At 37.4% G+C, this 14,584-nt stretch overlaps 2 protein-coding genes across 2 annotated transcripts in view; one reads left to right on the top strand and one right to left on the bottom strand.

Moving 5' to 3' along the window:
* LOC306872949 (uncharacterized protein) overlaps positions 1–14,584 on the top strand; it is an 819,728-nt gene that overhangs the window by 160,970 nt on the left and 644,174 nt on the right. The window lies entirely within an intron of this gene.
* On the bottom strand, positions 3,321–12,650 carry LOC306872262 (adhesion G protein-coupled receptor E5-like; the record flags this gene model as incomplete). Its single annotated transcript, XM_079420760.1, has 14 exons — positions 3,321–3,985; positions 4,071–4,166; positions 5,192–5,363; positions 5,454–5,612; positions 5,961–6,178; positions 8,907–9,101; positions 9,186–9,356; positions 9,868–10,070; positions 10,147–10,263; positions 10,386–10,539; positions 10,624–10,713; positions 12,076–12,131; positions 12,295–12,423; positions 12,608–12,650. The coding sequence occupies 14 exons, from the start codon at positions 12,648–12,650 to the stop codon at positions 3,941–3,943; spliced, it is 1,848 nt and encodes a 615-aa protein (XP_079276886.1). The 3' UTR covers positions 3,321–3,940.

Raw genomic sequence — 14,584 nt, 5'->3', positions numbered from 1 at the left:
TCATCTGAGTCACTCCAAGAAGAGTCCCCACTGTCCAGAGTGTCTTCACCCGTGTATCGTGCCATCATCCAACGCGCAGAAAAAGAAAGTAGGCTAAATTCTATGATGAAGCTTGACATTTTGATGCCATTTTTCGGGGGCATCTGCATGTTTACCTGGCTGACCTCAGATCATTAACATGTGAACAGAGCGCTCAGTGTGAGGCGGGATCACTTTAGCGATAATGAGGTGAGACGGGAGAAACTGTACCTCTCATTACTTTCATACAGATTACATAATCAGAGAATATTTGTTTCCAATTTGAATTGGTTTATTTAAAAGTAAACATTTCAAGATTTCTATACATATATGTATCATGCATGTGAGGCACATATTCACTGAGATTCAGGTTGTTTTATTCATGTGCATGTGAAGAAAGTTCCTAGAGACCGAGATGGCAGAGAGTGCACCCTGTTTGTTTTCTTTATTTTATAAAAGCACATTATTTTGTTGTTATTATGACTATATAGAAACAAAAGTAGACCTTCAAACGATTCCATACTCGTATCTGTAATTTTACTGCTTTTCGTGGTCATCAAGAAAACGTGACAAAATGCACGATCTTCGACCCCAAAGATTATTTTCTAATCACTACATTGTTAAAATCATTCTGAAATACTGGTAAACCACTGTTTGTTAAAATGCTGAATTTAGTATTATATCAAAAATCAAATCAAATCAAATCAAATCACTTTTATTGTCACATCACCACAGCACATGTGCCTTCGTGAGTGAAATTCTTGTGAGCGTGCTCCAGACACTGCAGAAACAATTTACATATAGACATTACCATACATACGTACAGACTTATACAGATGACAATGTGTAATATACACATACATATACTCAGTACACACAGTGTACTATTAGACAGACATACAGTTACCGATACACATTATACACAGTATATAGTACACATTCTACGTTATATACACACAGTAATATGCGAAGATGCAGCAGATTATATATAAACCGGATGTGCAAATGTCATGGATGTGCATTGGATGGTATCCAGTGCTGGCAAAAAGATTGTTGTATTTGTGCAGTAGTGTACTGGTAGTCCAGTTTGAACTGTATGGAATTAAAGTGCAGTGCGTGGTATATTGTAAAGTGGGAGTGTGCTGTAGGGTGTATTAGTTTTGACTGTTCATTAGCCTGATAGCCTGAGGAAAAAAGCTATCCCTCAGTCGGCTAGTGCGGGATCGGATGCTGCGGAGACGTCTTCCTGAGGGCAGCAGAGAGAGCAGTCTGTGGGACGGGTGGCTGGAGTCATTGATGATCCTCCGGGCTTTCTTTATACACCGCCTGGTGTAGATGTCCTGGAGGGAGGGAAGCTCACCTCCAACAATGTGACGGGCAGTTCGCACGACCCTTTGCAGAGCTTTGCGGTTGCCAGCAGTGCTGTTTCCAAACCAGGCGGTGATGCAGCCTGTCAGGATGCTCTCCACAGTGCAGGTGTAGAATGATCTGAGGATGCTGGGGCTCATTCCAAACTTCCTCAGCCGTCTGATCAACATCAGTGTGAACTTGATCCTTTTCCCCAATTCACAGGACAAGACTTAGACACAAATGATTGCACAGTGTTACAACATTTACAAACGTTTTAGACATTGTAATTGTACTAACAATGTGATTTGTTTTAAATTTTTTATTTATATAATTAATTACCTTTTGGGTGATATTATTATATCTGATACTAAATTAAATTGTCTAAGCTTTAATTTTTGGTACACAATATTGTCACTATCCAGAATACATTTTGTATTTTAGTATTACAATATATTGCGGCACAATAAACTGTTATACCCCTGCATTGTTTTGAATGTTGAACAATTGTATCAACATATGTAGCCTATATATTCTTTATCCTGCAGTGGATAAGAGGTATGGAGAATGGAATGGTTTTTATAGGGAAAGACAGACTAGTTAAATATTTAGCCGTGTCACTACTGATTTTTGAACTAATCAATCAGGTTCACAACTTTACAGCACTTATTGTGAATTTCACTGACACTGTAGTAGGGTCGCTTTGTGAAAACATCTAAATTGTTAATTATAGATCTAGTAAGACAGAAACTCACCTGTTCCCCACACATGTTGGTCTGCTGAATTTTCCTTGAAAATGTAAACAGGTGTTTCGGGTCTCGGGAGAATAGCATAAATTGTCCAACAGCGCCATCTGCTGTTTTTAGAAAAGGAAGTTGCTCAATTGCATTTGTGAGAAAATCTTCCAGCACACATTTGTGAGAAAATCAAGCCAAGTTTCCTCATAAAAAGGCAAATCAGTCTCACAGTTGTAACACACAATACATGTATTTGTTCATACCTCTGCATTCTCTCTCAAATAGAGTTTTGTATTTACAAATCACTTTGTGTTTGTTTGAAAGTCGAGTTTTTCTTTGCAAAGCAGATTGTGTTTATTTGCAAAACGCTGGATTTGTTTGATGAATATTGGCACAAAATTTGCTCCATATTCATAATCAAAATAGACCTGAGTTTACACTAAAAATAATACATTTCACCATAAAGTCATACAGACGAGGTGTTTTGGTTTCATGTTTCACAATCACCATGAAATTCAGCTCTGTGGAAAAAATACAAGACCTGTTTAAATGATAAAACCTAGAGGTAGGCTATATCTTAACTTAAATATTACTCTTATGTCACTGTCAACTACATATTATATGCATGTGTGTGTCGGACAGTAGGAGGGGAACACGGCTGCATCGCAGCAGAGTTTGCTTCCCATCATAAAACAAAGCACGCGACAGGCCATTAGTTCCTGACAGGATTTGACAGATTCACCCATATATTGGATTGACTCTTATGATCAGACAGATCGTTTTATAGGTCATATAAAGGTTATACTGTAAGGTCCATTGCTAATGTGTTATATGCTATATTTCACTCACAACTATAGGATGAATGACTCCTTTATTCAACACTTAACAGCATTAATATAAAAATAGTGGCCATGCAACCTTCACTGCCTAACATCAACTAAACCAAAAGACGTTCACACACTTATAAAACAGCTAGAGAATAAATCATCACATAAACACACACATAACATGTGAGAAGCCTCTTAATGTTTTTTTTAAAGCTCATTCTGATTCTGATTCAAAAACAGAAGGGAAAAAAAGCATTATCGCGCACATACACATTGGTATTGGACTTGTTTTTAAAACATGTGGTCATTTCTTCACTTTGTGTGCGTTGCTTTTCATACATTTTAATATTTTTATTATTATTAGATTTTAATAAATAACATGACAATTATTAATGTATGTGTCAATTTATTCCCCTGTCCCTTATGAAAATCAAGTAATTCATTTTAGTTTGCAAATAGAAAATTGCATAATTTTTACCAATGTAATGTAATATAATACAATATAAACAGACATATCATTTTTGGTTGTTACAGTCATTACATTCCTGTATAATGGAGGCAGAAACGAGAGAAAATACACAGGTTAGAAATACTCGTGAGCTAACAATCAGGATGCTTTGACATGATTATGGCCTCGCTTCTAAAGAATGACTTCATTAATTGACAAACTATGCTCTCCCTCAACACAATACAACATTTATCATTATAAAATGATGTTTCCTTCTCCATAACCTAAAAATTTAAACTTTACACAAAGCCAAAAACAGAAGCAACCTAAATACTCGATTCAAAGACTGGAGTCAAGTCTATACAACAATTCTATATCTCCGTCTCCAGTAACAGATGATGCATATCCCATGTGATGAACAAGCATCTGCAGTATTCATCAGATGATGACTGTGAACGTGTACTGTTGAATTAACGCTTGTTAAAAGTCTTCATTTGACACAGAAAGGCTTTATGTGTCTTGTGTTGATGAGTTTGTACAAATCCATCAGCATGACAAGTGCTTCACATCTGTGTCTCTGCTGTGCTGCCTTCGCTCCGCAGAGGTTTCTGTCAAAGTCAAAGGAAGAATGAAGAAACTGAACCCACAAATGCTGCTTTAATGTCCAAGACACTCAAACACACACTAATGTACCTGACTGCTGTTGGTCTGGCCGGTGCTGGTTCTGTATTTGCCTTTCTTCTTATGTGGGCACATTCGTACAAACAGACGGTAATACTCCGTCCTGACCTGAAGGGGGCAACAGGCAAAATAAATGATATTTTATTTAATAATACATTACAGTTTCAGGCCAACTCCAGTTGCATGCATTCAGAATAGTGGTCGAGCGACGTGGATTTATATGCCGATACCGATATCTTAGGAAGCAGGGTGGCCGATATAAAACCGATATATATGATATTACACTATGTAATAAAAAAAAAACATGTATAACTGTATTTATGCAATGAAATTTTGATTTTACATATTTAGTGCGTTAGAAATAATTAATTGTAAAAATAATCAATATGAAAAAATTATTTGAACTTCATAAAATAAATAAATATGGAAAATACTAATTGTGTTCTAATATTTTCACAAATAAAGAAATAGTTAAAAACATGAATAAAAAGTAAACAACAGTTCACCCAGTAAGTTTTTGCGCACTTGGAATCATATTTTCTTTCCAAATAAAGACCAGTTAACACAAATTTACACTGTGAATATGACATGAGTATGAATATAGCTGGATATATAGCATGGTATATAGTTTGAAATCAAGGATTTAAGATTACACTGGCAACTGCACATAGATGCTGTTGTTCTTAGTGCTGTCAATATAAATGGTCTTTTGTTGTCAAAATAAAAGCTACTTCTGGCACTTATCAACCAGAAAAACATCAGTTAATGCCGATAATTTAACATTTGGCCCTGGGTGATATATGGTTCAACCACTCCTTCTGAACATATCGTATATATATGGCACAAATTGCATGGGATCATTTTGTGATGCTTTTGCATTATTTTTTGAAGCTTGAAGAAGGTCACTATATGCTGACATTATAAGGACAAGCATTCTCCTCAATGGCAAATGAACACAAGAGCAATGAAAAAAATTATTTAATTTGAATTTTTTTGGGGTGAACTGTCACTTCAAATCTCTGAAGTCCTACAAGATGTTACTGAAAGTCTAAAACAAGCCACTGTTACCTAATGTTCAGAGTGTAAGTAAATTATTCACAGATTTTCTGTTGTTATGTTGCATGTGTAAGTACCGGTTTGGACAGCAGGCAGTGCATGATGAAGATGAGCGCCCCCTGGAGAGTGTTGAGGATGATGAAGAGGTACAGCATGACTTTACTCCCTTTCTCCTGGAAGAGGAAGAAGCCGAAGATCCACGTTCCTCCAAGAACACATAACTGAGCCACGGCGGTCAACGTGAAACTCCTACACACCAAATATAATTCATCAAAACCACTGACAGAAGAAAAATCAAGACTGATTGAATCTATTTGAGATCAATAAGAGATCACACACCTGATCTGGTTGAGTTTGGAGAGGTCTGGATTGAGACTGGAGAACTTTTTAGCCAGTTTCCACACAGTGATGATGAAAACAAAACCATTGAGGATCACAATGATGCAGACGGGTGCGAAAAAACTCAAGATAAAATAGCGATCGAGAGAGAGCCAGCAGCTGCAACACAAGTTAGAATGATAAATCAACCACATGATTACAAAAACACATAAAAGACTAGTTCATCCTTCTTTTCCTTCTACAGGGTTTGGTTTATATCACAGCCATGAACCCGGATTTAAATTATTTGTTTGCACATAAGATGAGTAGTCAATACTTTTAGTACATTTCCCAAAGGAAAAGATAAATATAAGTGTTCATAACTGTCAAAACATTTAAAAGTACACTAGCATATAGACCTCTTTTATATACTATATATTATATTCAGAGAGCTGTGTGCATGATTATTAGTCAATTACTGATCATATATTTTTTTCCAAGAATATTTGACCAATTCCAGAAACTCACTGTCTATCGGTGCCGTATCCCTTTGGGAAGGCGATGGCAGAGACGGAGACGATGACGAGAGGGACTCCATATCCCACCGCACACATGTGGAGATGATTTAATGTGGTGTTAAACACCAGCACAACCATCCGGTAGAGCTGAACCCCCTCCAGCAGCATCCAGCAGAACGCAGACAAGAAGAAGAAATGAAGCAGACCGGCCACAATCGCACACGCTACCTGAGAGAGAAACACACCTCACATCATTCTCCTGTTTGCTTGCATTTTTGCCTTCTTTAAGGTTAAAAACATTAAACTGAGAGGGGTAAGCATTAATTAGATAATAAAAAATACATAATTTCAATGTTCAAACTAATGAAACTGCTGTTACTGCTGCATTGCAGGGAATTTTGTGTCACGTTTTCCCCTGTGTTTTGTCTTTAAGGACATTTATTTGCAATCCCTTTGAAGTTTGTTCATTGGTTCTCCTTGATTTTATTCTCAGCTGTATCTTGTTAGCCTTGCTTAGCTGTGTGTATTAAAGGGATAATTCACCCAAAAATGAAAATCACCCTATGATTTACTCATAGGTGTATATGACTTTCATCTTTCAGGAAAGGACGTGAAGTGTGGCCAAGTATGGTGACCCATACTCGGTGAGAAGTGAGAAGTGAACAAGGGAAGGGGAGGGAAGTGGTGTGTGGCCAAGTATGGTGACCCATACTCGGAATTTGTGCTCTGCATTTAACCCATCCAAGTGTACACACAGTAGTGAACATACACCCGGGGAGCAGTTGGGGGTTCGGTGCCTTGCTCAAGGATCTCACCTCAGTCGTGGTTTTGAAGGTGGAAGTTAGCCCTGGTCATTCCCTCCCCCCACCGACAATCCCTGCCGGACCTGAGACTCGAACCTGTGACCTTTGAGTTACAAGTCTGACTCTCTATCCATTAGGCCACAACATTATTTATATATTTTTTAAGAAATGGAAAGAAAGAGGCACCGAAGTGGGCTCGTCCACAGCCTGTATTGAGACGAATACAATTGGAGTCATGTTAAAAATGTCCTGGCTCTTTTAAGCTTTATAATGGCTGTAAATTGTGGTCCAGATTTTGAAGCAAAATAAAGTGCATCTATCATAAAAAGTGCTCCACATGGCTCCAGGTGGTTAACAAAGGACTTCTGAAATAAAGCAATGCATTTGTGTAAGAAAAATATGCATATTTACACATTTAGAAACCATAATCTCTAGTTTCTGCTAACTGTCGCACACGTGTTCACTAACTGTCATTCCAGCAGATGATGTAGGCGTAGCATAAGATATGGTGAGAATATGCTAGTCTCGTGAGAACCAAGTTTTGTTTACAGGAAAGCAAATCCAGTGTCCTCTTGGCTTGTATTGAAATCCTCCAACATTTTTGTTTACAAATCCTCGTTTTGTACTTCTAATCCGTGACTTCTAATTCTATTTTGCTCTCTCCTCTGCGCTGCGATTGTCTACATCCCATGTCATTCGCTCGAACTCTCTTGTGCATGTACGACAGTTGGTGGAAGCTAGAGATTATGGTTTATGAAGTTGTAAAAGATATTTTTCTTACACAAATGCATCACTTTGTTTAAGAAGGCCTATATTCGCCGCCTGGTGCCATGTGGAGTAATATGATGGATGAATTCACTGTATTTTGCTTCAAAATCTGGACCCCCATTCACTGATATTATAAAGCTTGGAAGACCCAGGGTGATTAAATCATGAGATAATTTACAAATTTGGGTGAACTACCCCTTTAATAGCCCCATATTTTAGTAAATGTTTGTCAATCGTTGTCTTTGCATGGTTGTAGAGTTGTCACGTTTGTGTTTGCATTGGAAGTTGATTAATGTTGTCAAAAGTTTTTCAAAATGTGACAATACCAGACATTTTGAGCACTGTTCAGTGGATTCTTTAGAGGATCCGTCTATGAGCAGATATATTAAGGATCCATTGACAGATCCACTGATAGAAGCTGTCTGCTCCACCCTGGTGGTCTCTTCCTCTGCTCTACTAGATTCAATAATTCAATCTACTTCCAGTAGATTCAATAAAACTCTTGAATCTAGTGGTCTCTTGCTCTGTCCTGATGGTTTCCTTCTCCATCTGCTCCACCATGATGGTCTCTTGCTCTGTCTGTTCTGCCCTGGTGGTCTCCTGGTTTGTCTGCTTTGCCCTGGTGGTCTCTTGCTCTGTCTGTTCTGACACGATGGCCTCCTTCTCCATCTGCTCCACCCTAGAAGTCTCCTGCTCCATCTGTTCTACCCTCCTTGATGGGTTTTGACTCCACTCTGGCCACCTACCTTCCTGGCTCTGCACTAATTAGCTGCATTGCTGGCTTCATTTTGGTGCCCTGCACTGCCCATGTTTCCTTACCCACTTCCACCTCATTGAAGTGGCCTGTCTTCCCTCCCCTGATCCACCTCCACTCTACCACCCTCTTGTACTCTTGTTTCAGTTTGTGGAGCATCTGGAATCCAAAAATGTATAACATTTAACATGTATATGATATAATCATTGTCACTACATACTGACTTAATGTGTAAGGTATTGAACTCTTACTGTCACTAACACTAATTACTGAGGTACATCCTGATTATTGATGGGTATATTCACTGTAAAGCCATAGTAAATTCTGTCATTTTAGGCTGCAAAATCTGAAAAAAGTCCCGCAAAATCCTGGTGGAACTGATTTTGCATCTAATAGCATTACAAAATTATGTTTTATAAAAACAAAGATTATTGGAATATGTTTTTCTACTTCAAAATGTAATGTTTAATTCAGTGTTACTTTTTGTGAAATTTACTAGCAATTTATGAGTGAGAAATGCTTCATCTTCATCACTTTTTTTCATTGTAAAGTTCATCTTTCTTGGTAATCAATGATCCATATTTTGATATTGTCAGAATAATGTCTAAACAGTTTTCTCATTCAAACACACCTTATTGTGAGTGCTGGAGATCCCGCAGAGGAAGATGAGGTCTGCGATGAAGAGACAGATGCTCAGATGAAGATGAATACTGTTTCGGGTTCCTTGGATGGAGCGGCAGAACAGGAACGTCAGGATACAGAGAAATAAACAGACCAGAGACAGAACTAAACCCACACGTGTGATCAACACCAAATCAAACGAGTCCTGGAGGAGAGGAAGTGAAAATAATCTCATTTAATTTAATCTAAAATCCAAATGAAAAATGTGAAATCTCAGTTTTGCATGTACCTGGACAGGATAGAGAGCCATGAGCACAGCGAAACTACTGAGATGAGACCAGTAACACACTGTATGAGTGCTGTTAGACCACGCCTCCTCACAGCCCTGCCCAGACCACGCCCCCTCAGCCTCATCCCAGTACACACAGGAATAAGCCACGCCCTCAGACTCCGCCCTCTCCTAAAGAAGTGAGAAAAGAGTTTAGAAAATGAGGAACACGTGAACACCTGCATGAAAAGTTTGGTAATGACAGATGATTTCCTGCTGGTTTAAGAAGCTCGTTAGTAGGGTTGCTATAGTTAAACTAAAACCATGAATAAACATTTCAGTAACTTCAAATATAAACATTTAAACTTATTTTATTTCAGCTAGTTGTAAATGTAACATTTTATTTAGAGTAGCTTGATGTTCTAAAATAACTCAAACTGAAATAAAAATTATTAAAAACTTTAATAATATAACAGTGACACTAAATAATACTCAGCTACTTGTTTCTCATACAAGCTTCATGTGGTCAAGCTGGTTTTTGGAACGGCTTGTAAACCAGCTAGAATCCAGCTTAAACTGGATTTTCAAACAGGAAACACACATTTTCATGGTAGTTTTTCATTTGTAACTATTGAACCATTAATAGCATCAGTCTCCAGTGAGATCTTGTGCTGGTCATAAGCTGATATGTCAGTATCTTCACCTCCACGTGTGTAAAGACGAGCATCACCGGCTCTGACAGCTGTTTGGTTTCTGTATTACTGACGACGGCCGTCACCACTTTAGAGTTGAGTTGATAAGTGACGCTTCTCTCTTTATCATCTGATTTCTCTCCGCTTATCTTGTGGAGCAGATCACTGGAGGTGTTCAGATATTTATAACTGACCAGCGCCACAAACGCAAAACCTGTGAACAAGAGAACATCTCGTCATGAAAGTGCTGATGGTTTCATAAGTACATATATCTACATGTTTATTTGTACCTGGATATGAATCCCCTACAACTGTTTCCCAGCTGGTGCTGAAGAGGGTGGAGTCTGTGCTCAGAGTGACACGCCCACTGGGCGGAGTCTGACTCTTCATGACTGTGACCTCAGCAACTGTCAATCACATGATGATACAGAACAACTGCCTTCAATCTTAATTAAACACCATTCAATCTGAATGTGCGTGTAAATACCACAGTGTGACTGTCTGAACTGTAATGTCAGTGGTTTCTCACAGGTGTTGTGCGTCTCCATCCTGGTCACAGGTTCTCTCAGCTGAGGTCCAATCAGACGCATGCTGTTCTCCACCGCACCCAGAAATTGATTAAGCATCTCACTATCAGCAATGTTTCCATCTGACAGCAGCTCGTCAGTGGAATTGAACACGTTCTGTGGAATAAATCAGAGATGTTCATTTAGCCACTGTGTGAGAGCATGTTCAGAAATTACTATATCATGCAATGTGTGTTTCACCTCCAGTAATTTCTCTCCAGTAAAATGTTGTCCATGTGGATCATTCAGAGACTCACAGCTGGTCTTCAACAGTGACATCAAATGCTTCAACTAGAAGACACATGGAAGTCTTTACACAACTGAATAAGGCTGCTCTGTGCCTGCTTAAAATTCTAAAGACACAAGTCAATAATGCCATCTTTGAGCAGCATTAAAGGGTGTGCATAAAGACACCTAAGTGCCACATCAGAAGCAGTTCTGTGCCACCTTTGCAGTGTAAATTTTATTAAAGTGTAAATGCTGTTAAAATATGAGTTTCTATTAATAAACATTCTCCTAATCTTTACTCACAATACAGGTACATCTCAAAAAATGTGAAAATTGTGAAAAAGGTTAATATTTTTTGTCACTCATTTCAGAAAGTGAAACCCATATATTATACAGATCCATTACACAGAGTGAAATATTTCAAACCTTTATTTCTTGAAATTTTGATGATTATGGCTTACAGATAATGAAAACCCAAAATTCAGTGTCTCAGAAAATTTGAATATTACATAAGATCGATAAAAAAAGGATATTTTAAACAGAAATGACAGGCTTCTGAAAAGTAAGTTCATTTCTATGCACTCAATACTTGATTGGGCTTCCTTTTGCATGAATTACTGCATCAATGCAGCGTGGCATGGAGTTGATCAGCCTGTGGCACTGCTCAGGTGGTATGGAAGCCCTCTATGAGAACATACACAATGTACAACTAACATCTGAGACTTTTGTTCTCACAATGTTTTGTATTTACAATAAGATAATGCATATCAGATATTAATAATTTAAGAGCATTAAATATGTGTTATTTTAAGAATGTTTTATCTTTACATTTACATAATTTAAAAATGTGGAGATATTTCCTGGGCATATACTACTAATAATAATCATAAGGAGAAGTCCATATTCTATATCTTCCAGTGAAGACCTCGACTAAAAATACAGTAAAAATAAAAATAAAACAAAATAACTAAAAATACAATAAAACACCTAACTACATAACACTATTATTGTTAGAAATTGCAACAATATAAAAATAGAAATAATACATTTAATTAAGTCAATAAGTAAACACTAATTAAACAATAATATCCTGGCCAGAGGAGAACTGTCCCCCGACTGAGCCTGGTTTCTGTCTCAGAGGGAGTTTTGGTTCCTTGCCGCTGTCGCCTCTGGCTCGCTCAGTTGGGGACACTTAATTTCCAGTGATTATCGTCAATTTGATTTAGCAGATACTATTTAAACTAAACTGATCTAGACAATGACATCTCTGAATTCAATAATGAAATGCCTTTAACTGAAAATTGAGTGTTTAATCTTATTATTATACATTTCTGACACTCTATCCTCCAATCTGATACTGTTAAGTGCTTTGACACAATCTGTATTGTTAAAAGCGCTATATAAATAAAGGTGACTTGACTATACCTTCTCTGGTGTGTGGTCTGCATCAGACTCGAGTTTAAATTGATCACAGTCCATTTCTGTGCACAACAACAAGAAAGACCAACAAAGCAAACAGACTATACTGATTAACTTCCGTAAAATTCTCATTAGCTGACACCTGATAAACAGAACAATCTAAATATATATCAGTGCATTTAAAATGATGCAAGTAATATTTTGACCCACTGTTGTAATTCTCACCGATGCATTTTGACTGGTTGTTGCCATAGTTACTGTAACCCTGGTGGCATTTGCAGCTGTAGCCGCCTGGATGATTGAAGCAGTGTGCATTTCTGCCACAAACATCTGGATCTGAACACTCATCGATGTCTGTGAGAGAGAAGATGAGAAAACAGTCTCTGTTATTGTCATTTTAACACAGGTGCACATACTTAGACACACATTGTACAAACAGCTGGTTTGATGTGATGTTGGTGTTGGCATCAGTCCAAACTGGTAGCTTTTGTTTAGCATGTGTCAAATTAAACCGATAGACCAGAAAAACAAAAGGTACCTTCACATTCTGCTTCAGAGCCAGTGGAGGTCTGAAACTCCATATCACCAGATCCAGAAAATTCATTCTCGGGACACTCGTTTATATCTGAGCAGAGGGAAAGATAGCAGCTGGCGTGAATTATTGTTTTAGTTCAAACTATATCATTATAAATTAAGCCAGACTGTGTACTGCAATAAGATCAAATGCTTTTACAATGTTTTGCAATTCCTTTTGAATCAAAGTTTATGCTAAATGACCAATTAAATGCCTCATGCCTTCACATGGGAAGCTCTCTTTGAATCCTTCATCACAACTGCAGTAGTAACTTCCAGGTGTATTTACACACTGAGTATGATCACCACACACACTCGGAAAAATCGCGCACTCATCCACATCTGTAAGAGAGATAGACATGTGAGGGGAATCCAGAAGGAAACATACAGTTCTAGAACTCCCTCTTTTAGACCACAAAAACACAAACTTTCACTTCTGCACTGTTCAATGAAACCACAAGCTCATAGTTACCAACACATTTGTTTTTAACAAGTTTAAATCCGATGGCACAACCACTGCATGATGGCAGAAAGAGACCTGGGAAGAGACAGAAACAAATAGAGCTATATTGAAATCATAGAAATATAAAAGCATCAAGCATATGATTTTTATTTGTATTTTTTTTCCAGCTTTCTAGCATGGAAGCAACGCAGTGGAAATTGTGTGAAAATGAAACTGAAAGTAAACAACTTTACATTATAAATGTGGCTTTATAATTTATTTTCACATATATATTGAATATTATAAATGCATTTATTTGATTTGAACTGCAAGCGCTCACAGCACACACATCTGGAAATATTATTTGTGGCAGTGACATTTAAAAAAAAAAATCTAAAAAGTAAATCCTAAAAATTCATTGATCCATCCAACAACTTACATGAAAGATTTAACTGGAAGATGTGGGTTCTGCGAGTAAGATATCGAAAGTGTTAAATTTATTCTTCCAGAGTGAACTTTAATAGAAATTTTGGCTTGCATTTCAAAAGTGGCTTCATTCCAAACATATATCATTACACCATTATCTCAATTAAAGTAGGAATATTGACTTTTTGCTAAATAGCTTGATCGTAGTTTTATAGATGCATGTATTTCAGCGGATGGAAAAATGAATTGAAACTATTTGCAAAAACCTCATAACATGACACACATACTTGTGTTTTTATGGGTTTTTTTTTTGTTCTTGTGGTTTTATGTATTATATAAGTGGTCAAGCTTCAAGAGCAGCCTTTGTTACACAGAAACCCAGTTATTTTCTTGCAGTCTCTGTTCCCAGAAATGGTCTGACTATCAATCCAGCTTCAGTACGTCACCACTGTATTCACCACACAAGTCAACAGAATTAAACAGAGTAAAATCTGCTCACCCATAAGAAATGCCCACTTCAGCTCCATCTTAGGAAACCGTAAACAGCTGCTTTCTAAGTGAAGCAACTTTTATGCTTTTTGAAGGTTGAAGATATATTAAATTCCCAAAGAAAATCAGTCTCCAGGTGTTACTTCACTTCCTCAAACTCTTAAACTCTTTGTCTGGTAGCCTGTCTCTAGCTCTCCTGTTATTCCTCCTACTAGAAATTATCATTTCCAAGAAATCCCAGAAAACTCAACCATTTTCCATTGCATTCCTCCTCTTGTTGAGAGATGCGTTCTACAAGTCGGAGAAATGGGCGTCGCAAGGTCTTACAACAGGTCACGAAAAACTAGGCTGGCAGCAAACTTAAATGCTTACAGATTTTCAGGAAACGACCAATCCAACTTAAACAAGAGATGTGTACTAATTACAGTCATCATTCCTGCCCAATTCCATTCTTTCACTGTAAAAATGGTGATAACGATGTTAATAAACTTCATTCTGCATTCTTTGCAATAATTGTAAAAACAAATTACAATTATTACTGTAAGGATACAAACGTCTTTTAAAATAGTACTTCCATAAGCAAGT

This window comes from Barbus barbus, assembly GCF_936440315.1.
Source record: "Barbus barbus genome assembly, chromosome: 7".
NCBI lineage: Eukaryota > Metazoa > Chordata > Actinopteri > Cypriniformes > Cyprinidae > Barbus > Barbus barbus.
This window is presented reverse-complemented; position numbering and strand designations above follow the sequence as displayed.